At 40.2% G+C, this 23,246-nt stretch overlaps 1 protein-coding gene across 1 annotated transcript in view; it reads right to left on the reverse strand.

Moving 5' to 3' along the window:
- Window positions 1–10,238: 10,238 nt before the first annotated feature.
- Window positions 10,239–23,246, reverse strand: part of CAPN9 (calpain 9) — a 29,470-nt gene continuing 16,462 nt past the window's right edge. Inside the window, exons 12-20 of the mRNA XM_033144248.1 lie at window positions 23,153–23,189; window positions 22,811–22,891; window positions 22,139–22,196; window positions 15,672–15,736; window positions 14,458–14,526; window positions 13,459–13,537; window positions 12,568–12,684; window positions 11,007–11,065; window positions 10,239–10,453 (exon numbers count right to left, since the gene is read on the reverse strand). Of these exons, the coding sequence (XP_033000139.1) occupies window positions 10,427–10,453; window positions 11,007–11,065; window positions 12,568–12,684; window positions 13,459–13,537; window positions 14,458–14,526; window positions 15,672–15,736; window positions 22,139–22,196; window positions 22,811–22,891; window positions 23,153–23,189 (592 nt within the window). The 3' untranslated portion in view covers window positions 10,239–10,426. The remainder of the gene's footprint in view (window positions 10,454–11,006; window positions 11,066–12,567; window positions 12,685–13,458; window positions 13,538–14,457; window positions 14,527–15,671; window positions 15,737–22,138; window positions 22,197–22,810; window positions 22,892–23,152; window positions 23,190–23,246) is intronic.

Raw genomic sequence — 23,246 nt, forward strand, 5'->3', positions numbered from 1 at the left:
TAAAGGAAATGCTGCTTCTGTGTCCCCATCTCTCTCACATGGGTGTTTGTGGTAAAACAGCGATGTAGGCAGGATAACTATATGCACCTGTCATGCTGTGTTGCTGCGCTGCCATGTTCAGTGTGAATTGACTCTTGAGTAACAAGCAGCTTCCTGACACTGCTAGTTATTCAGCTTGGGTTACTGACAGTTCCAAATGGCAAGAGGCTGAAGGGATTTTAGCAGAAGAAAGCCTCTTGATGAAGTTCTGGTAACAGTTTGTGAGCAATCTATTTATGGCTACGTTTACAGGCTTTCTGAGTCACTTTAATATTTGTAAAATAAATTCAGAATGGTTTTTTAAATTAAAAAATAGACATTTGGTATTTAAAAAGCAACAAAACGCTGTGATTGAGCACAAGTTCTACATGCATGAAGGCATTTCTGATTCACATTTTGGCATTTGAAAGGGAATATTTGCAATCTTCTAAAAGCTGAATAATGTGAAGTGTGACTTTATTTAGTTCAGGTCCTCTTCTCTGTGTTGTCAACTTCAAGAAGCAGATATTTTCAGTTTAACAGACAAGTAATGTCACTTTCCATATATTTTTTTGGCCCATGAAAGAGAATGCCCTAAGGCCTAGAGAAGCATCTTTTTAAAATCTCTGCTTTCATGCACTGACAGTGGATAAACGGATAGGATCTGTGTTCTTTTTCTTCATCTGTTCTCTTGTTTTGGAGTCTTTCATCTTATACACTTAGGGTTTACTTCCTCTAAAGTGTTTGTACACAGCCTATTCACTACAGTGAGGCTTACTCAGAAGATGCTGATGGATTGTACTCAGTGCAACCAGCCAGCAAATGTATACTGCAGAAACCTTTACTCTCCCTTTCCCTTTACTGTGCTTTGATGGCTAAATCGGATGCTTCTCTCTTTCTTAGATATGTTTTTATTGAAGTTCGTATTCAAGATACTTGGTCACATTTTGTATAAAATTACTTCTTAATTAAAGGCACCTGACATAGACCAGTTTCATTGCCTCTGTTGTTTTGATGTCCTTGCGTCTTCCTCCTTGACTGTCATGGTTCTGACATTTTGATATGGGCTTTATCTGCATTATACGTTTACTTTTATTATTTTTTCATAAAAATTATTCACAGCTGATTTTTTTAAAACAAACAAACAAACAAACCTCAAAGCAGTTCATAAAAAAGAATTTAAAGCAGTATCATACCACTTGGCTTCCCCCAGAGAATCCTGAGAACTGTAGTTTGTTAAGGTTGCTGAGAAAATTAAACATTACTGTATTGGATATTTGTTACAAATCTTTGCACAAAATTGGCTCTCATGGAGGTGAAAGCTGATTTTGTCAGACAAAAATTTTAAATCTAGAATTGTTTCTACATCCTGAGCTTAGAGTGCTAAAGACTATTCCAAACTCCAAAAACTAGAATCAAACTTGTGCCCATCTTGTGAAAATTGAGTATCTGTCCATCAAACTTCCCTAACCCCTATTTTTATAACCCCCCCTCCTCTTCCTGAAAGGTGTTTCATCACTACAGTGGTACCTTGGGTTACAGGCGCTTCAGGTTACAGACTCCGCTAATCCAGAAATAGTTCCTCGGGTTAAGAACTTTGCTTCAGGATGAGAACAGAAATTGCGCTGCGGTGGCAGCGGGAAGCCCCATTAGCTAAAGTGGTACCTCAGGTTAAGAACTGTTCTTCAATCACTGGCATCTCCAGTTAAAAGGATCAGCAAGCAACTGATGGAAAATACTTCTGCCCGTCAGAATGGACAATACTGGACAAACATTCTGACCTGGAATAAGACATCTTCCTATGGCCCTTTCTAAAGTCTGATTCATTTCTACTCATCAAGGTTTGTCAAGTCTTTGACAACTCCTGAGAGACACACAGCAGTTTTTGCAGAGAAACAAGGCTGTAGCAAGATGAGGCACGAGAAGGTATCAGCCAGGAATGAGGGAGAACTTTGATTCAGTTCACATATAAAGGCGAATCTATCTGATTTGCACTTTCTGGAGCAGTATGTGAACTCATGAACAGATGTCTACCAACGTGCACATATTAGGCAAAAGTGCACTAAAATGAATATATTAGTGAAAATAGCATGCAAAAATGTAGTCCTCCAGATATTGGCAGACTTCCATTAGCCCCAACCAGTATGGGCAGTAGGTCAACTATGATGGAAGTTGTAATCTAGCAGTGTAAGGAGGGCCCTGGGTCCTCACCCCTAGATGTGTGACTGTTTGGGTGGGTAGCGGTAGCTTTGTTTACAATTTACAATTTATATCAATTTTGTGTGCGAGTTAATTCAGAAGCATCTTCACTCCTAAACTGAAGATACCTTGGTCTATATTTCAAGCCTGTGATGAGCACCTGGGTGCCTTTCTTAAAAACAGTACCACTGGTTGAATTTAAAAAGAGTGCCACACATTTTCTACTATCCAATAAGGCTCGAATTACATACTAAATATTAATAACAACATAATACAATGAAGAAGAGATTTGAATAATCTCAGTGCTTCTGAATAGCCAACTGAGAACAAAACCACTTTTCTTCCAAGCTATTAAATGGATTGTGGTCATAGGATTGAAATAATATTTTATAGGTTTATTTAATTTCCCCTTTTCTTCCTGCTCAGCAATTTTAGAAAGCTTTTTCCATTTTTGGATCATGTTGTAAATCAAACAAAAACACATTTACAGCAGGGACGCCAAGTGTCAGCCAGATGTGAACTGGAACTTCTTACAAAAGATGGGGCATGGGGTCAAGAGAATCCAGGAAAGCTGTTTTTAGAATGGGGGGGGGCATATTATTTTACATAATACAATGAAATCCCCTAATACAATGTCAATCTACTGTTGCTTCCACTTTTAGAAAGACTTGAAAATATGTGTAACTGCCCATCTGGCAACCACTTATCCCAAAAAAATAGCTTTGCATGCTATTTGGGTGTGTGTGAGAGAGAGATGTACCAGTACTTCTGCAATATCTCTTATAGCACCAAACATCGTAGCCTTCCTCATATGTAGCCATATTTAGCTGTTCGAAGCAAAGACAGTTTTCTATGGGGCTTAAAGACAATTCCACCCAAGAGAAATCCTGGTTACGACAAATTAGTTTAGTTGGGAAGCCTTCTTTCTGCAGGTTTGTTTATATTCACTGGCAAAATTTCAAATATCAATGCCAAGAAAACTTAAGTTTCCCCCAATAAGCCTCAGTAGCAAAAAGGTACTATTAGCAGATATCTTTAATAAAATTATATAACTGTGCTGATTTTGCAGAAGCATGCTGACGTGAATATTTTATTCAGTGACCCTGACATTTGATGAAGTTTATTGTCAGTTTAAAAATAAAATAAAAATAAAGAACAATTAACATCACTGTTCACTTGGCATCGAATGGATATTGACTCCCACTTTACCACTTAAAGAAACAGCAAAGAGATATTGAGAGGTTGCTAGAACATGAGAAAACAACAACTATCCAATTTAAATTTAATAGCACTCACTTGCAGTGCTTCCAAAATGTATTAGGCTCCTTTAATGTTTTCAGCCGTGGCACCCAAGATTTGGAAGTCTGCCTGGCTTCGTCACTGTCCATTTTGATTCTATCCATTTCTCATTTTGCCCACCTTAAATTCAGTTCTCTGCAGCAATTTATGTTTGTTTGTTTGTTTTAAAAAACAATCCTCACGAAAATTAATCAGCATTCCAGTGCATTTCCCCCCCAATAAACATGTTTGTATGTTGTTTTGATTAATGTGGACATGTCTGCAAGCCATTTCCCCTAATACGATGTGTTTGTATATGTTATTTTCATGCATAGATCCGTTTCTATGCCTACTTTCCCCTAATATATGTATATTTTTTTTGTTAAGCACTACGCGGCAACATTATTGTGCTTTAATGTTTCGTGCTAACTGGCTTTCCCCAGATAATAATAGATACTTGATAGTTGTGTTAGATGGGCACAAACAAAAATAGAATAAGATCTATCGATTACTAGATTCTTCAGAGATGTTATGAATCCAGGCATTAAAAAAAAAAAACAAGGAAGAAGATGATTCTGTATGCTAATGTTACAAAGAATATGCAAACTGGTGTTTTTCAGCATAGGATTGGACCTGGTGAAAGCTATCTCTGTTAGGGTGAAAACAGTTTGCATCTTCCCCAAAGGATCCCCTGTGCTCCCTTACAGTGCTGTTTTTATTTCTTCCAGAGACTGGAAATTTTAAGCACATAAAAGCTTCTTTTCTGAGCCAAGGGAAGCAGAGTTTCAAATGCTTGATCAAAAACAGGTGCAAGCCTGCTTGCCTTAACAAAAGGCTTTCAGTCCACTATGGATAAACCCTTGGCGGGGGTGAGGTGAGTGGAAGTTCAGTGCAAAAAAGAAAGAAAGAAAGAAAGAAAGAAAGAAAGAAAGAAAGAAAGAGGAATGCAGTGTTAAATTCCGCATGTCAAAAGAGAGAATCAGGATTTCAGCAGCTAATTTGAGTAGTGCTTGACATTACTATTTTTAAAAAGTGTTTAAACTTAGGAGAAGCGTGTTTTGGAACACATAAATCCTCTTGTTTCCTGCAGTCTCTGCCAGGCGCTCACAGCTGAAGCACACAACTGTCCTTTTTGCAGCAGCAGCAGGTTGGTTTATGCAGCCCTCATTGTGGCAAATAGATCATCCGACTCATTCCCATGAGCAGCAGAACCGGCAACTTTTCAGAATGGAGCCCCAAGCCACCCCCAATGTAGCACACATCCACCACGTACAACATTGGTTTATAAGATGTACTGGTGGTGGCCCCAGAACCCTTTGCTTTGCCATGGAGCCAGGGGGTTGAGGTGCACCTCTGAATTTCATCTTGATGTAGCCATGCTAGAAGTAGAGCCCAGATTTCCACACTATTTGTGGCATGGAAGATTCAGAGTGGAACAACTGGGATCTGGTGGCGGTGCCCATTAAACAGTCACACAAATCCGACGCCTGATGCAATGCCAAGTAAATCAGGAATGAAGAATCCGTGAGCCAGATCTTATTTGACTCCAGTTTCCATCTGCCACAGCTGTCATGGCCAATGGTCAGGGCTGATAGGTTTTGTAATCCAATGACAGATGGAAGGCCACGGGTTCCCCATCCCTGAAGCAAATTGTACATTACAATTTTGCTTCCAAATTAAGTTTGTGCTACGTTTCAAGTCTGGTTTGTTTTTTTCATTTTTTTCTGCATAACCTGCTGCCAAGTGTTCATTTGTTCTGTACAAGCTTTTGAAATTTGCCCACTAGTACTTTTCATTTATTTTTACCCTAGGATAAGCACACGGTTCTTCCATACAGCGATATCAACATATAGAGGATATTATTCTGACAGGTCACTGTTAATCTGACCTCCTTTCTATTTCAGTTACACTTGTCCTCTAGCAAATGAATCAGATCAGTATTACGAAATGGAAATTCACTTCTCTCTGGCACCAGGCAATCTGTTTTCAAGCTAAAATGGTCTCAGGCAAGACAGCTATTATCTGTCTGCAATCTGTGTTTCAGAGGTCAAGTTAATCAAGGCATAAAGGCATGGTGAGGTATTCATAACTTTGATATTTCATCCTTTGGACCTGGGCCTCATGAAATCATTATGGATAATGACGACAAAAATTGTGGGGTTCACATGTCCATCTACTGTGAAGCCCAAAATAAAGAGGCAGCTTTTAATGGCCGAGCAGAATGATGGACTTTTGCTTTCCTGTAAACAAATTAGAAGGAAATCCTTCCATCATACATCTCCCTGTCTTTGTGGAACTGGTAAAAGGAGTGGGTTTGAGTGATATAATCAAGATACTGTCAGGGCCAGTGTTACCATCAGGCCGTCTGAAATGGTTGCCTCAGGCGGTGGAATCCTGGAAGGATCCAGGAGTGGTAGATTCTGCAGCTGCGCCTGCTGTTTCTGAAGCCTGCAGCCTTGGTGCCAGTTTGAGAGGCGGCCACGACAGCTACTTCTCCAGTTCCCTCTGGTGTTGAAGTGGCCACTGTCTCCAAAAAGCCGCCGGTGCTGAGGCCTGGGACTTCTGCTCCAGCTGTGGCCATTCTCTGCCCCCAGTGGCAGCACTGAGGATGGAGAACAGCAGCAGCTGGAGTAGAAGCAGCCCAAAGATCAAGCCACAGCTTCTTCAATGGTCTTCCGGCTTCCAGCTCACCTGATTGGTTCGCCTCCTGCTTTTGGTTCTTTCGATTGGGTCTCTTTTCCCCAGGATTCCACCCATTTTGTGTTTGCTGCTGCCGGGAGCAACAAGGAATTACCACTGAGAGGTACGGGTATTTTGGTGCTTTTAAGAAACTGTATATAGTCAGAAGAAAGTCCAGCTGCTTGCCACGAAAGTTGTTTCTGGGTAAAAGTGCATATGGTTAAAGCCTGACTTTAGTCATGGGATGCATGTCTTGTGGGATGTCATCCATTGGTACAGTCAAATGCAACATTCCTTATTTCCCTAGAGTGAGCACAGGCAAGGGGACATCCAGTCAGTGTCACTTCCTGTTCCACTGGTCTGGAGCTTCCTGCATGTGATCTGGGAGATGGCCATGGCTCTGGCTGACTCCATAAAGGAGCCGAGTCATGCAGCCATTTTCTCATTCTGTTTTGTCTTTCTATTGTCTTGCTGTTCTTTTGCTGCCATGCTGCTCTCCTGCAGCCATTTTGTTCTCTTAATGTAAATTTTGCTGTCTGCTGGCTCTCAGCCAGCAGCACAAGTTCAGTCTCCATATGAGACAAACTCACAATTTATTTATGTAACTACCAAGTAAAGCCTGCCTTTCAGGGATCATATCGTGAACTGAAATGTGAGTAAACTTTTTGTTACTTTACTCAGAAAGATTCTCATGTCTTTATTCTTTTAAGAGGGATCAAAGGGGACACCAGGAAATAATCTTAACTGAGAAATTCAAACAAATCTCCAAACTAGCTTCCAGCTGTATTAGGGGGAATTTGATCTGCTACATCAGTGTTTTTCAACCACTGTTCCGCGGCACACTAGTGTGCCGCGAGATGTTGCCTGGTGTGCCGTGGGAAAAATTGTGTTTATTTGATTCCTATTCAAGAGAATTACTTTATATATAGTCAATATAGGCACAGAGTTAAATTTTTTAACATTTTCTAATGGTGGTGTGCCTCGTGATTTTTTTCATGAAACAAGTGTGCCTTTGCCCAAAAAAGGTTGAAAAACACTGTGCTACATCACTCACTAGCGTGTGTGAAGGAAGGCTAATTACTTTGCTCTGCTACATCACTCACTGGCGTGTGTGAAGGAAGGCTATTTATTCAATAGCTCTGCTACATCACTCACTAGCGTGTGTGAAGGAAGGCTATTTATTCAATATATCGTTTCCTACTATCCTTAACATTCCCACATGTCTCGCCCCTGGTTCCAATACAGAGAGAATTACCTGGACTTCTTATTCTTGTGGTTCAGGGTGCAGTGCGTGTGTGCTCAGTTCTGTTGAAATGACAAAAAAACCTTTCTTTCCCCTCGTTTAATGTATTCCACAGCCAGAGCTAGTGAGTAACCATGTGCTTTGAGCAGGCTTGGTGGGGACAATTTAGCACCTGTTAAGTATTCAGTGTCCTCAGGTCAGGTTACATAATTTTTGTCAGCTTTATTTGTAGTGGGGGCGAGCTACAGAGTAGTGTGTATTGGAGTCGTTTTTAGGAGTCTGGTTTTGTGCTTTTTCCAGATAAATCCATTTTTCTTGTACACCATCACCTCCATCTCACTAAATTGGCAGGGGGTGTGCCATTGTGTTTGCCTCAGGTGCCTTGGGTGCCAAAATGTCTTCAGCCAGCCCTGGATGTTGTTATGGGGCTCTTTGGTTGCAAGGATAGCAGAATGCCAAGAAGGAGAAAGAGTTGGGATGAAGAAGAAAAAAACCCCACGGGAGATAATTTATTCTCTCTGTTACTTTAAGACGAACTTTTACCACCAATCTTGATGAACGCAGCAGAAATCTGCTTGACTTTCAGTCCTCTGGTATTATAGACCTGGAGTTTGGAAGGTTGCATTTGGCTGCTTTGTTAAGCTATCTCTGCCAAGAAAGCACAATGCGTCTTGCAAAGCCGGGTGATAGCTCCTGATGCATAGCACTCCTGTCCTGATTTGTTTAGAAACAGGAACAGCCAAGCCCCAGGGGCCTGCAAAGATGAGTTAAGTGCAGATGAGCTAAGGAGCTCCAGCAGGGTACAATGACATTTTTAAGGTTCTCATACTATTCCAGTTCTTGCCTGAGGAAACCAAAACTACATTTGTAAGGCCTAACTCCTTGAGGAACTTAAGAACGTGAGCCACGCAAATGAGAGGGTCACAGAACAATGAAAAAAGAAAGCCAGAATCAGTGCCCCTCCAGCCATCCTCTTCATTGTGCATTCATGATTATTTGTGCTCATGATGGTCTTGCGAGAGGTCACATGCGATCCTGCTTTCAACATGGTTTGTACCTGCAAATATTCTGGGGCAGTCACACTGCTTTATTTCCAATCAGTAGGTATCCCAAAACTTCCTGCTGAAACCTTGGAACTTTAAACAACAACAACAACAACAACAACAACAACAACAACAACAACCCCACAAATGTTTCGGTTTGTTTTCTTGTTCTGCTTTTGTTGCACTATAGCCCCTCCAGAAGGGAAAGAAGCAAACAGAAGAGAGAGCAGGAAGAGAAGTGAACACTGCTAATTGAAAAACCAAAGTCAGAAGCGGCTACATTGGTATCAACAGTTAATGGACACAGTTGACTCATTTATCCAAGAAGTTCACTGTTGTCAAGTGATGCAGTGATGTGAGGTTGGGTCGCTGTGGGGTGGTTTAGTTGGTTGGGTTGAGGTTGTTAGTTTTATGAGATAAAAAAATATTTGACCCCTGAGGGATTATCGGCACACTCTCATCCCAGTTGCAGTACGCTGAAGTATTACTCATTTATTGGGCTGTTGTGGAAGGAGAACAACTACAGCAGTGGTTTTCAACCAGTATGCCGTGGCACCCTGGGGTGCCTTGAATGGTGGTCAAGGGTGCCACCGGCAACCCTGGCCTCTGTCCCTCTTTCCTTCCCTCCCTGCTCTGATGCCCTCTTGAGTCTCTGCTTCCCAAAGGCTTGCACAGCTGTTTGTTGCAGCAGCCCCAGCTACAAATGGTGCCTCTGGGGCTGGCCAGGTAGTGCTGGTTGCCAGGAGCCGAGGTGGCCTTGGTGTAAGCAAGCAAGCGGGCGAGGGAGCCCAGCCGGCCAGTTCACCAGCCCTTGCTGTTGTGAATGAGCAGACAAGTGGGGGGCTGGGCAGACAGGCAGGCGCTGCACTGGCTTTTCTTGTGCTTGCTGCCTGGAAGGCCTGCCTGGAAGCTGAGTGCCTGGTGCTGAAGGGGACCCTTTCCACCATGCAGGCCCGGCAGCGCCCACTGCTGCCACCCAAGGTAAGGAACTGGCCTTTTGCTCACCTTTGGCCAGTCTTTGTTGTGCCACTAAGACTGGGGGCATCCTCTTCCCAAGCCCCTGTGGGGCAGTGTGAGGAGGCACCTCTCTTTGGAGCAGGGGCAGCAGCTCAGAGACCATGGGAAGCAACAGCAACTGCCCAGAGGTCTCCCAAGGAGAGGGGAGAGGAAAAGAGGCTGAGGGAACACTCCACAAGGGAGGGTGTTCAAAAATGGGTGAGAGGCTGCCAGCTCTGCAAGCAAGGAGTGGGGTCCTGAGCCCCACAGGGGTGCCACAGAAAGAAGGTTGTTGGTCACGGGAGCCGTGGACTCAAAAAGGTTGAAATCTTCTGAACTACAGGTTTGACTTATTGTGGGCAGTCTTTTCACAATCCACCAGCATCAAAAGTCACCAGCCATCAGTGACATGGGCATTGTTAGGATTATTTGTGAGCCATTCCCCAGCCCACTGAGCTTCTTTTTTCTTATGCATATTTGAACAAATTTAGGCAAAACAAAATTAGGACACTTAATGGGAGCTGTTCAGCCATGTGGCAAGTTCATTGGAAACTGACATGATCATGTGTCATAAAAATATATATGATTGTTTGGAGCCAGTCATTCCATATGATGTGAATTGCACTCAATTTCAAAACATATCCATACGTACTGTGCAGTATGTAGATAGATAGATGATAGATAGATAGATAGATAGATAGATAGATAGATAGATAGATAGATATAGATACACACAAACACACACCACACAAGTTAAATACTTATCTATATTTGTTGTTGTTTTCTTTTAAACAGGTACTTTATTACACCCCCTTTATGCCAAAATGGCTTCAAAGCAGTTCTGGTAGTGTTGGGATCAAGGCCAATATAAAAACGGATAGAAGATGCAGGAATTCTGTGATGTTTTCAACCATGGGAGGAACATTCCAAACTTATTTTGAGAGCTGGCTGAAACCCAGATCGGATGTCTTCAGATGTTCATTGTCAAGTTGATAAACTAATAGGAGAAAGAAAGGCGAAACACTGCCGTTGAAATATCCAGTTTGTCAGAGCTCTAGGGCCATAAATCTGATCAGCCTCTTCATATTCTGAATTGGTGACTACCAAAGTATGTATGTCTTGTGAAGGAGGCACTGTGGTCAGACAGGATGATAAAGGAGATCCTAAAGTAACATGTAAGACAAGAACTTCCCAGAATGGTAGAAATACAGGACCCTCTGGAACAGAGGTGTGGCTCTAAAATCTGATGGTTATTTTAGCTTAAGGGAAATGGGAGCCCTCCCCCATATTCTGTCACTTGTTTGGTTTTAAACTTTTTAAACATTGAGGGCCATAGGCTTGGAGAGACATCCTCGGGTCAAATAATTAGCCAGTGGAGACCCTTCATTGAGTTTTCATTTGCTTATACAAGTAGTAAAATATGCCCATAAAAAAGTGGAAGAAGAAAAGAGAATTGAAAAGTGAAGATCAAATGGGGAATCCTGCACAAATAGTTACTCTCTGCACTTTTTACTTAAGGGCATTTGAGCTTTAGGATCTTGGGTACTTACATCACTTATATTCAGGTTAATGAAGTCTCTGTTTTTCACACTTAGTGCTTGGAACACTCCTGAAAAAAACAATCAACACATGATGTTGACCTGATTCATACCAATATGTGGGGGCAATGCTAGGTAAATGACCTGAGGTATCTAGTGGTACTCATACTTAAGAGTAGACCCACTGAAATTAATGAACATGACTAACTTAGATCTTTTAATTTCAATGGGCCTACTCTGTAAAATTTAATTGGATGCAAGCTTTGGGGCCAAGATACAAATTTGCATAAATTAGCATATGCACATTTTGTATGTATAAATACCCTAACTTTCAGAGGGAAAAAACAACCTCTGGCTGTTAGGGCTTAATATGGGCTATCAAGATAATTTCCTGGGCTCAGTTCACTGTATGTGGATTGGGCCTCCTATTCCCCCCTCCCCCACATCTTAATAGCAAGGACTGCTCTTTTGTATATACAGTAATACCTCCATGAACGTTCACCTTGTCTAGCGTCCATTCTGGCAAACATCCGCAGCAAACCCCGAAGTACCGGAACGAGTTACTTCCGGGTTTGTCGCTCGCACATGTGCAGAAGCGCAAACCGCTCCGTGTGCGTGTGCAGACACAGCGCTTTGCCCTGCGTCCTTTTCAGCTAACAGCTGGGGCTACAGAACGGATCCAGGCCGCAAAATGAGGTACGACTGTATTAAAACAAAAATAAGTGTCCCTGGGCAAATTAAGATGACAGGTGGGTGTAGTCTCACTGGCACTGTGCTTTGTAGTGTATTATGTGAGCACAGTTAAATAATAATAACAATAATCTAAAAAAACCCACCAATGTTAAATATATGAAAGGGGGAAAGGGGCTATAGATTGGAAGCCAAGCAAAAAATATCTGGGGCTGAGACCTGAGACCTCATGGGTCATCTCCCGAAAACACCTTGCCAATATGATCAGGGTCTTACATAAAAATGTCAGAAACATGGTGAATGCTGACATTTGCAGGTTAGTTTTAGGAAGCCCAATGGGTAATGTCAGAAATATTAATGTCACTGAGGCTTCCCCCCACCTCACATTTGTACCAATGACATGATAAAGTGTTGTTTACTAATACATGACAGAAATAAAGGTGACATTCAAGCATTTACTGAAAGTATTAAATTGACCTTGAGCTTTACTGGGAAATGTCAGAATCTTCTGTCATTTCCCCTGCAACTCTTCAGATCTTAAGAATGACCAGACATTGTTGGCATTCATCAAATGTCTCTTGCTTACTGCAACAGTGCCAAACATGGCTGCTTAGTAGAGCACTTGCCCTTTCAGCTCATTGTGGCACTGAGACACAAGGTAAACGTGCTTTCAAACTAACAGTGCCGTAAATATGAAGCAGGATAGCAAATCCAATAATTGTAGAACACTTGTAGGAAATGAACAGCTGCAAAACCAAATGATGAACAAAAACCGTGAAAGCAGTTAGATGTTGGAAACCCACCTATTGTGTCTATCACATGTCAATGGGAATTTAAAAGCTTTCAAAGAGAACAAATAAAGATAAAAGAAGAAGTTACTCACGGCTTGCATTTTCCAGGCGAATGAGGCAGTTTAAGAAGTCATCAAATTCAATCTGGTATTGATCATCAGAGTACCTCAGAACCATCAACTGCAGTAGATAATTATTGAGCTGAAACCCTTCAGGAAAGAGAAATTTGAGCTTCTTTAATAACTCACCGCAACTGCCACTCTTCCAGCAAGCAATCTGAAAGCATCCAAGACTAAGTATAGGACGCAGGATCTATGCATCCTGAGAACTGTGGTTTTAATTTTTAAATAAGCTTCCAGCCCTCGCTATTGCAAAAAATTGATTGGGTGAAACAGGGGGGAAAGTAAATCTGGAGTTCTGAAAATGTAGATTTTAATGCCTTTTATGATTCCCTGTAGTTCCACATATAACTAACTGTTACTTTAACCAGTCAGCATAATCACTTCTTTTAATCTTTGATCTCAGCCAGCCAGTCCTGGATAGAATTTCCATTGGAATCCTGATTCTTTAAAGCACTTTCTGCAGCCACCTCAATCTTATTTACTTGATTTATTTGGAACAAGGAACTTGTTCAAAGGAAGAGTACAAAAAAAAAATCCTGACTATACTGTCTTAAGTGAGCCTACAGCCCTATATTCATTTTCCTGGGATTAAGCCCCACTGAAATCACGGGACTTACTCTCTTCCCAAGTGCCACTTTGGGCCTGTATGCCTGCTTTTAATAGATGCTCTAATAAGGAATCTTTCGTGTCACATCTAGTTTGTCTCTCAGTGAGGATGGTCTTGAAAGGCTGCTGCTCACTCACTGTCTGGGCTCCCTGCCAGCGACACCATTGCTCCTGCTCTCCAAGCCTCTCTTGCCACCTCTGCCACCTACGTTCACCTACTGCCAAGGCCAGCCTTGGAGGGAAAAAAAATGGTACCTGCTGCTTTCAAAGCAAGACGAAGTTCATAGGAAGACATGGTGCCCGAGTGGTCAGAATCAAAATGAAGGAAAATACCCTGAACAAACGAACAAAAAGAGAAAACTATTTGTAAACCCACTGAGAAAGGAAGGGTTGATGGGTCTCTTAATTGTTTCAAGACTTCTGAGAAGACATCCAAATGCTCCTTTATATTTGGGCTTCATTAGCCTGTGTGTTCTGACTGGCTATTTAAACATTCATTTGTTGCTGATTGTCTATTGTCTAACATTTTTCAGATCCGAAACTGGGACATGCGGCTTCTGGGACATGCTCCTGGGCACACCACGTAACCTGCACCATGCTCTAGCCCAGACACCCCCAACCTTTGCCCTCCAGATGTTTTGGACTACAATTCCCATCATCCCTGACCACTGGTCCTGTTAGCTAGGGATCATGGGAGTTGTAGGCCAAAACATCTGGAGGGCCGCAGGTTGGGGATGCCTGTTCTAGCCTCACAAAAGCACTTTTTCAGGGCTAGAGTGTGGCCCAAGATCACACGACATGACAGCACCCAAAATGGTCACCGAGATTTTGCATGAAAAAAGGGGTGACCCATTTTTTTGGGAGCACTTGGCAGGTCACCAGTGTTTTCTCCTCATCATGAATCAGCACTTTCATCTTACATGTTCCAACAGCAATATATTATGTTCAAGCAATGTCTTTTGCTAAAGATTTATTTTGCTTGGCCTCCTTCTGAGGAACATTTGTTCTGACATTTATTACCTTTTAAAAAATCCCTTTTTTGCTCAAGTTTTAAAAAATATTGCTAATGTTTCCTGTAAACTTTTTGCGGCTTGGCAAAAAAGCAAACAAATAATGTTTCCTAGAAACAGCTTTTTTATTTTTCAGAGCACTGATTTAATATGAAAGTTTTATGGGTCTTTAAAATTGCTTTGTAGTTACTTCAAAAATGCCTAACAAAACAACTGAGAAAACTATGACTCTATATTAACTTACAATCCACTTCTTCAGTTTGTCCCAGAAAATTTTGAACTCGTTGAATTCGAGTTTCCCATTTCCGCTGGCCTGATGCAGTCCACATTAAGGAAAACAATACTAGTTGTGTCAAATACCAAAACCAACCTACATTTATTACTTTATTCATGCAGTTAAACATTTTGAACTAACAGCCTTGTCCTATCAGCATTAACTGCTGCAGAGCACTATTACTGCATCAAGGACGTGCTGCAGAAAACACATGCACAAAACCACCAGCCTGGACAGGCCCTGTTGCTAACATATTGTTATGTGTTGGGGTAGGATGTAGGCTGTATGCTTGAGCCCCCTTCTAATTCCTGGATACAGCCTAGATTCAATTCCTGGAATAGCTAAACTAGCCTCCTGGTGAGGTCATGGACCATTAAGGTAACAAAGGATGTAGCTCTGTACTAGAGCTAGTAGTTAGATAGGTGAAGGGCAGAGTTGAGAGTTGCTTTCTGTGAGCTAGGAGTGGGCAGGCTGCAGGCTGGGCAGCTGAGAGACAGCTCCACCTGATTTCTGTTGGAATCCAAGGCTGTGGCTATGGAAGAAGCAATACTTTAGCGGAGTGTTGCTGCCATGAGCCCCTCTATTGTAGGTTCAGGTTGTACATATGTGTAAATAAACCATATATCATAAAGACACCACGGTCTCCACTGTCCCTTATTCCAAAGGAGACACAAATCCTGGGTAAGCACCTAGAACCCTTGGTATCTCTCACTGCTTGGAGATTGAGGTGGCATGCAACAATATAATGTCACCAATGCCCTCTCTAAGTCTTCATATAATTCAGTGAATGAAAACACACAACAGAACGCTGTCTCCCCTTGTCCTGAGTTATTTAAGTAAGCAACCAATCCTACTTGTAAATGATATTATGGTAGAATGGAAATGTTTGGAGATACCAAACAATAAAAAAAAACCTGGGCTGGGTCTGAATCACAAATATTCCAGTGTTCTTGAAGATGCTTTTATGAATACAGCTTTGTTAAAATTGATTTCTATAATTTTTATAAGAAAAGCTGTAAAGTCATTAGGACTTCCAAAGACATGCCCTGTTTAAATTTTCCCCCAATGCAGATCAACAGCTTTTTATATATTGGAGAAAGCAGAATCTTGTAGAGATTACAGTATTATAAAACTTTGTATCAGTTTCACCTGAGGATATTCCCACACTCGATTTTAAAGGATACATCCATTAGGGAAATGATGTTTCTACACGAGAGGAGAGTTACTTTCTTGAATTTGACGTTATTTGCTGCAAGAGTATCATCACCATCATAAAAATACATAAAATCAAATCCACTGTTGTACAGCCCTGCTCTGCCACCCAAGGCTAAAAGGACACAGATCCACACCTTACATGGAAAGCATGTTCAACGCACATGGCTTCCCCCAAAGAATCTCACAGACTAGTTTGTTAAGGGTGCTGGGAATCATAGCTCTATGAGGGTGAAACTACACTTTCCAGGATTCTTGGGGAGAAGTCATGTGATTAAAATGTATGGTTACTAAGCAGAAAGTAAAGGAAAGCAGAAAGTTTCCTTATGTAGAGCTGCATTTTGGTGGTACTGTAACCTAGCTTTCTATACTGATTGGCAGGTGCTTTCCAGGATTTCTTAAATATTTCATTTTTCAATTTTTAACAGTATTCTTACACATTTAAATCATTTTCTTCTAGTGGTGAACTGGTGAACGACGGAGAGCCCCTCGAGAGAGTGAACACTAACAAAGTAAAGGGATTGCCAAGTATCTATTAAGAAGAAAAGGTGGAAGATCTACTGTCATCCTCCGTTCTAGAGCCTTGGAGAAGGAGTGTTAACTACTGTGTGGGGGTGACGGTTGGGGTGGTATGCTAACGGAGATTTAAAATTTAAAATCCTATACTGGAAATGTGGTGAACTGCGGCAAATTGTGCAATAGCTTTGAAGGTGAAGTTTAAAGTGGGAAATATAGTTAAAGGTTTGGTAAACATCTATATAGAACAATGGCACATAAACCCCAGAAAGTGACGACGCCAGTAGATAGAAGACCTTCCAAAGCAGATATAGAAGGGGAAGGAGAGTTGGCAAAAATCCTGACAGAAATAAGGGAAATAAGAAGAGAGGTTAAAGAGACAGTGAAGGAAAGTGAAAAAAATATAGGAGAAAAATTGGCAGAATTAGCAACTGACTTATCTGGGCAGATGAAGGAATTGCATAGTAAGGTGCAGGTAGTCGAGGAACAACAAAAGCGGGTACAGAAGGAGATAAAGGAAAATAAAAAAGATAGAGAGAAAATGAAAGATCAGATCGAGGAACTTTCTAAGGTACAAGAAAGTACACTAGACAGTCTCGCATTTTTGGAAATGAACCAGAAAGCTTTGAATTTAAAATTTAGAGGGGTACCTGAAAAAGAGGGAGAGGATGTTAGAAAGAAACTTATAACAGCGTTGGCAAAAATGTTAGAAATAAAGGAAGAGGATTTTGACTATGGAGTAACAAGTGTATTCAGAATCAGACTCCCTCCCCATCAGAACAGACAAAAAAAACTCTACCCAGGAGACTGTCTAGCGACCTTTAGCTCAATAGAGGTAAGAAATACAATACTGCAAAAAGCCAGAGAGGGCAAGTTAATCATAGACGAAAAGAAAATAATAGTTTTTCGAGACATCCCGAATCGCTTCCTGAAAAAAAGGAACGGCTACAAAGAATTAACTAAAAACTTAAATGCAGAGAAAATTAAATTCCGTTGGGAATATCCTGAGGGCGTGTCTTTCTACTACAAAGAGAAAAAACATAAAATAAACTCTGAATTAGAACTAAAAAAATTTGGAAGAAGGTACAAGGAATTCCGCAGAGAGCTAGGGGAAGAAGAGGATGAGGAAGATGAAGGAGAAGTTATTGAGGAAGAAAAGACATTAAAAGAAAATGGAAATTAAAAATTTAATACCGAAATAAATATATTTAATAAAGCAAAAAATGGCTATAAAGTTTATATCTTGGAATACAAAAGGCATGAACGACAAGGTTAAGAGGAACAGGGTGACACATGTATTAAGCAAATTGAATGCAGACATAATTTGCTTGCAGGAAACTCATATAACAAGAAAACACAAGAGGGTATTAAAAAATTTCAGATTAGGCAACGAATTCATATCTTCAGACATACGGAAAAAAAGGGGAGTGGTTTTGTATGTTAAAAGTAAATATACGGCACAACAAAAATTTAAAGACAAAGAGGGTAGGATAATAGGTGTGGAGGTACAGCTAGAGGGTCAAAAGATTTTAGTGGTGGGGATTTATGCCCCTAATGACAAAAAAGCGGAGTTCTATGAAAAATTAAAAAAAATGTTGTTGGAATATGTGGATTACAAGATTATGTTAATGGGTGACTTCAATGGAGTCCCATCAACGGAAATGGATAGGTCAGGTAAACAACAAAAATCAAACTCAGGAAAACTTCCAAAAGTATTTGATCATATAATCGACCAGAATGAATTAGTTGACATTTGGCGTTTTAAAAACCCAATGGTAAAACAATTTACGTTTTACTCGGAACCTCACCAAAGCTGGAGTAGGATAGACCAGATCTGGCTAGCTAAAGAACTATCAATTCAAACCAAAAAAGTTGAGATATTGCCGAAAATGCTATCAGATCATAATGCAGTTTTATTAGAGTTAGAAGTTCAGAAACCCAAACAATTTAGATGGAGACTGAAGGAGAGCATTCTACATAATAAAGACGTTCTGGAAAGAACTAAAGAACAGCTGAGCTCTTACTTTGAACTAAATATGAACAAGGGGACAGACATAAATATAGTCTGGGATGCCAGTAAGGCAGTCATGCGGGGCTTTTTTTTGCAACAAAACTATATACTTAAAAAGAAGCGAGAGAAAAACAAGGAGGACTTACTATATAAAATAAAGGAAGTGGAGAAACTAATGACCCTGAAACCAACTGACTTAAAATTAAAACAAACATATAAGCTATTACAAATACAAATAAACAATTTGATAAATCAGGAGGTGGAATGGAAGATTAAAGCATTAAAACAGAAAAATTTCGAGAATGCAAACAAGGCCGGAAAATGGCTTTCCTGGAAATTAAAAAAAAGACGGGCACAGAACACGATCAATAAACTAGTAGAAAACAAAGTAACAGTGGACAAACCAAAAGAGATTAAGAATAGTTTTTTAAAATATTACAAAGAACTTTATAAAGCCCCAAAAGAATGTAGCGAAAAAATTAAAAGCTATCTAGAGGAACACAAGTTAAAACAGTTGACCCAGGCAGAAACAGACTTATTAGAGAAACCGATCACAGAGGATGAGATTATAGCAGCGATAAAGCTGGGAAAAAATGACAAGGCGCCAGGACCAGATGGTATCTCCATAATATACTATAAAAAATTATGTGAACAGCTGGTCCCGCCATTGAAGGAGGTGATGAACAATATTATGGAAAAAGGACAATTGCCCCAGTCATGGGAAGAGGCGTATATTACGCTTATTCCTAAACAAGATTCAGATCTTACAAACGTCAAAAATTTTAGGCCAATATCATTGTTAAATGATGACTATAAGTTATACACAAATATCTTGGCCCAAAGAATGAAAAAGATCTTGACTCATTTAATCCATCAGGACCAGGCGGGTTTCCTTCCAGGGCGACAAGTGAAAAACAATATGCGAATGATGTTAAACATTATTGATTTTTTGGATTTGAGGATAGACAAACCAGCCGCGTTAATTTTTCTAGATGCTGAAAAAGCATTTGACAACCTGTCTTGGTCCTTTATGAAAAATAATTTGGAAATTTTAGGATTCGGCACCAAATTTAGGAGGGGTATAGAGGCGATTTATAAGGCACAAAAGGCGAGCCTAATAGTAAATAACGATTTGACTGACAAATTTAATATAACTAAAGGAACAAGACAGGGATGTCCACTCTCTCCTTTATTATTTATTTTAACTTTAGAGGTGCTTTTGCAAAGGATTAGGTCATCGGAAGAAATAAAAGGCATAAGATATGGGAGCAAAGAGTGTAAAATTAAAGCCTTCGCCGATGATATTGTTATAACCATTGAAGATCCGCACCTAAACATCGGAGAGACATTAAAGGTAATATCAGAATTTGGCACATTGGCAGGCTTCAAAATAAATAAAAATAAAAATAAAATGATGGCAAAAAATTTAGATGAACAACAAAAAAAACTAATCCAAAGAGAAACAGAAATTGAAATAGTAAAAAAGATCAAATATCTTGGCATTTGGCTATCTATAAGGAACTTAAATTTGTTTAAAGATAATTACGAAGCGCTCTGGAAGGAAATCAAAAGGAAGTTGGAAACTTGGGGAAGGCTGAACTTATCCTTCCTGGGAAGGATAGCGGCTATCAAGATGTCTATCCTTCCGAAGATACTCTTTCTTTTTCAAAACATACCAATTATAACCAGCCAGAAATGCTTTAAAGAATGGCAGAAAACAATTTCGAATTTCATTTGGCAAGGTAAAAAGCCGAGAATTGCATATAGACTTCTAACAGATAAAAAGACCAGAGGGGGATTCTCGGTACCTGACCTTAAAATATACTACGAAGCGGCGTGCATTGACTGGCTGGGTGACTGGTTTAGGCTAAAGAATACTGACCTACTCGATCTAGAAGGGGTGGATAACAGATACGGGTGGCATGCCTACCTTTGGTATAATAAGGTTGAGGTTCATAAAAGCTTCCTGAACCATACAATCAGAAAACCATTATACCAAGTGTGGAGCCGATATAAGGACTGGTTTGAAGGTAAAACACCAGGCTGGCTGTCACCACAGGAAGCCTTTACAATTAAAAAACCAAATATGGAAATAAATTGGTTAACATATCGAGACCTTCTGGAGATGGAAGGGAACATTCCAAAAATAAAACCATATGAAGAAATTAAAGGGAAAATAACAAGTTGGTTGGAGTATCACCAACTGAACAGTGTTTTTGTGCAAGATAAGAAAATGAAAGGTTTTAAACCAGATAGGTCATGGATAGAAAAAGAGGTCATTCAAAATAACACCAGAATACTTTCTAAGGCCTATGATTATCTGTTAGAATGGAATCTGAAAGATGAGGAGGTCAAGTGTGTAATGACAAGGTGGGCTATGGACATCGGTCACAATATTGAACTTTCAAAATGGATTAAACTCTGGAATGTAAATTGGAAATTCACAGCATGTACATCATTGAAAGAGAATTTTTATAAAATGATGTATCGCTGGCACCTCACACCGATAAAATTAAAGAAACTATACAAAACAGGCAGCAAAACCTGTTGGAAATGTGAGGCAAAGGACGGGGAGTTCTATCATTTATGGTGGGCATGTGACCTAATAAAACAGTTCTGGGAAAATATCTACAATGAACTTAAAAAAATACTAAAATATACTTTCAAAAAATTACCAGAAGCATTCCTTCTAGGTATGGTAGGTCACGAGATCCAGAGTACTGACCAAAAGTTTTTCCTATACGCTACAACTGCGGCGAGACTTTTGCTGGCCCAGGTTTGGAAGCAAAAAATGATACCAACGATGCAGCAGTGGCAGCAAAAAGTCACCGAATATATGGAAGTTGCTAAACTAACCATGAGAGTCAGACAACAGGGGGAGGAAACGTTTAAGAAAGAATGGGGAAAATATGTTGACTATCTAGACAAGGTTTGCAAATTGTGAATTTTTGACTTTTAACTCAAGGCGTATAAAGAAAGAAGAAGACTTAATAAACTAAATAAGTTAATGAAATGACAAAGAAGAGATCAAATGGAAGTTGGGAATTCATAAGTTGTAAAGGGTGAAAGGGAAAGAGGTGTAGAATGGTGAGCAAGGTATGAGGTAATGTAACAAAAAACGTGTAAATAACGATGTGATATAAAGAAGGCATAACAAGAAAGAAGGGAAGTCCAAGACTCAAGATCTAGTAAGATTATCTGTGATATGACTTTTTATTTTTCAAGCTTATTCTTCAATGTATAGTTTTTGAATACAATTCTTGTATTTATGGTTTGTATGCATATAAAATCAATAAAAATATTTGGGGAAAAAAATAAAATAAATCATTTTCGATTTCTTACATCTGAGATTACTTGAATCCACAGACTTCCCCCCACCCCTACCCCTGGTTTCCAATATTTATCTATTTTTTTCTATTGCATCTAGTTACATTTTTCAAATTCATTTTATATCCTTTTTTAACTTTAGTCTTATTACATTATAAGTGTTATAACAATCCTCCTAATGTTTTTAAATATCTACAGTGATCTTTACGGTACTCTATAAATTTTTCCCACTCTTTGCTAAAATTCTTGTCATCTTGGTGTCTGATCTTCATGGTCATTTTCGCTATTTCGGCATAGTCCATCGTCTTGGTTATCCATCTTTCCTTAGTTGGGACCTTTTCTTCCTTCCATTTCTTAAGGACTTAAGATGCTCTCCAGGATTTCAGACAGGGTTATCTCTTAGCCCTAATCGGAGATGCCAGGGATTGAACATGGCACCTTCTGCATGCAAAGCAGATATCGTACCAACTGAATGATGTCCCTTTCCTTTTGCCTAATATAAACCTATTGTGCACACTGTACAGGATTTCCCATCACTATGCGGCGTAAGAAATCATTTGCCAATTGGGCTTTGACAGCACTTACTTTTTTTCAGTACAGCGTTCAAAACATATTCAAGTTCCTCGGCGCTGATCTCCATGTCCTACAGTGGAAGAAATTAAGGCACTTGGCAGTTTTGCGGGTTTTAAAATGCAATCTACCTGTAAGGTGCATTCATAGAAATCTGCTCTGAATCAGGACAATGTAGTCCAAATTAGGAGCACTTAAATTTATGTCAAGTTAGCCCACTGGGGGATCTAGGTGAGTATTGTCTATACCAGGGGTCAGCAAACTTTTTCAGTAGGGGGCCGGTCCACCGTCCCTCAGACCTTGTGGGGGGTCGGACTATATTTTGGAAAAAAAATGAACAATTCCTATGCCCCACAAATAACCCAGAGATGCATTTTAAATAAAAGCACACATTCTACTCATGTAAAAAAAATGCTGATTCCCGGACCGTGTGCAGGCCGGATATAGAAGGCGATTGGGCCGCATCAAGCCCCCGGGCCTTAGTTTGGGGACCCCTGGTCTATACATACTCACAGTAGATTTGCAGGATTGTATACAAGGGTCTTTCTCAGCCCTCCTAGAAACACCAGGGATTGAGCCTGGAGCCTTTACATCCAAAATGTGGTGTTCTGCCACTGAACTGAGCCCTACTGATCATCCAGAGTTCTGCTTGTATATGATTTTGTTTGCTTGCTTGTATGTTGTTACCTGTCCTGCAATCTGTTCGAATAATGTCCGGAATTGCTTCTCTTCTTCTGTTTCTTCTTGAGGTGGGGATGGTTCAGGAAGCTAAAACAACCCAAATATTATTAATGGAGAAAAACAACAATGACCGTATTTTAACGCTTCTGCTTACTGCCTTTGGGGTTGCACCTTGGAAAAAGAGGCAAGTTGTTAACATTGGGTTTGATGGACTCAGTTATTCTTTATGTTCACCTGCTGTTGCCATAATCTCGGATGCAACTAAACAGTCACGAGTAACCTTAGTACAAAGTAATGCCTTTGAGTATGGTGATTGGCCCAATTATTAATTTAAATGTGGCGACATACCTCTGGCAGATCAATGTCAACATTTCCATCCATCTCCCTGTGAGAAACAAATGCAAATCCAAGTTTTTAGATGATTTGCTATTTGGAACATTAT

This window comes from Lacerta agilis, chromosome 3 (genome assembly GCF_009819535.1).
Source record: "Lacerta agilis isolate rLacAgi1 chromosome 3, rLacAgi1.pri, whole genome shotgun sequence".
Taxonomy (NCBI): domain Eukaryota; kingdom Metazoa; phylum Chordata; class Lepidosauria; order Squamata; family Lacertidae; genus Lacerta; species Lacerta agilis.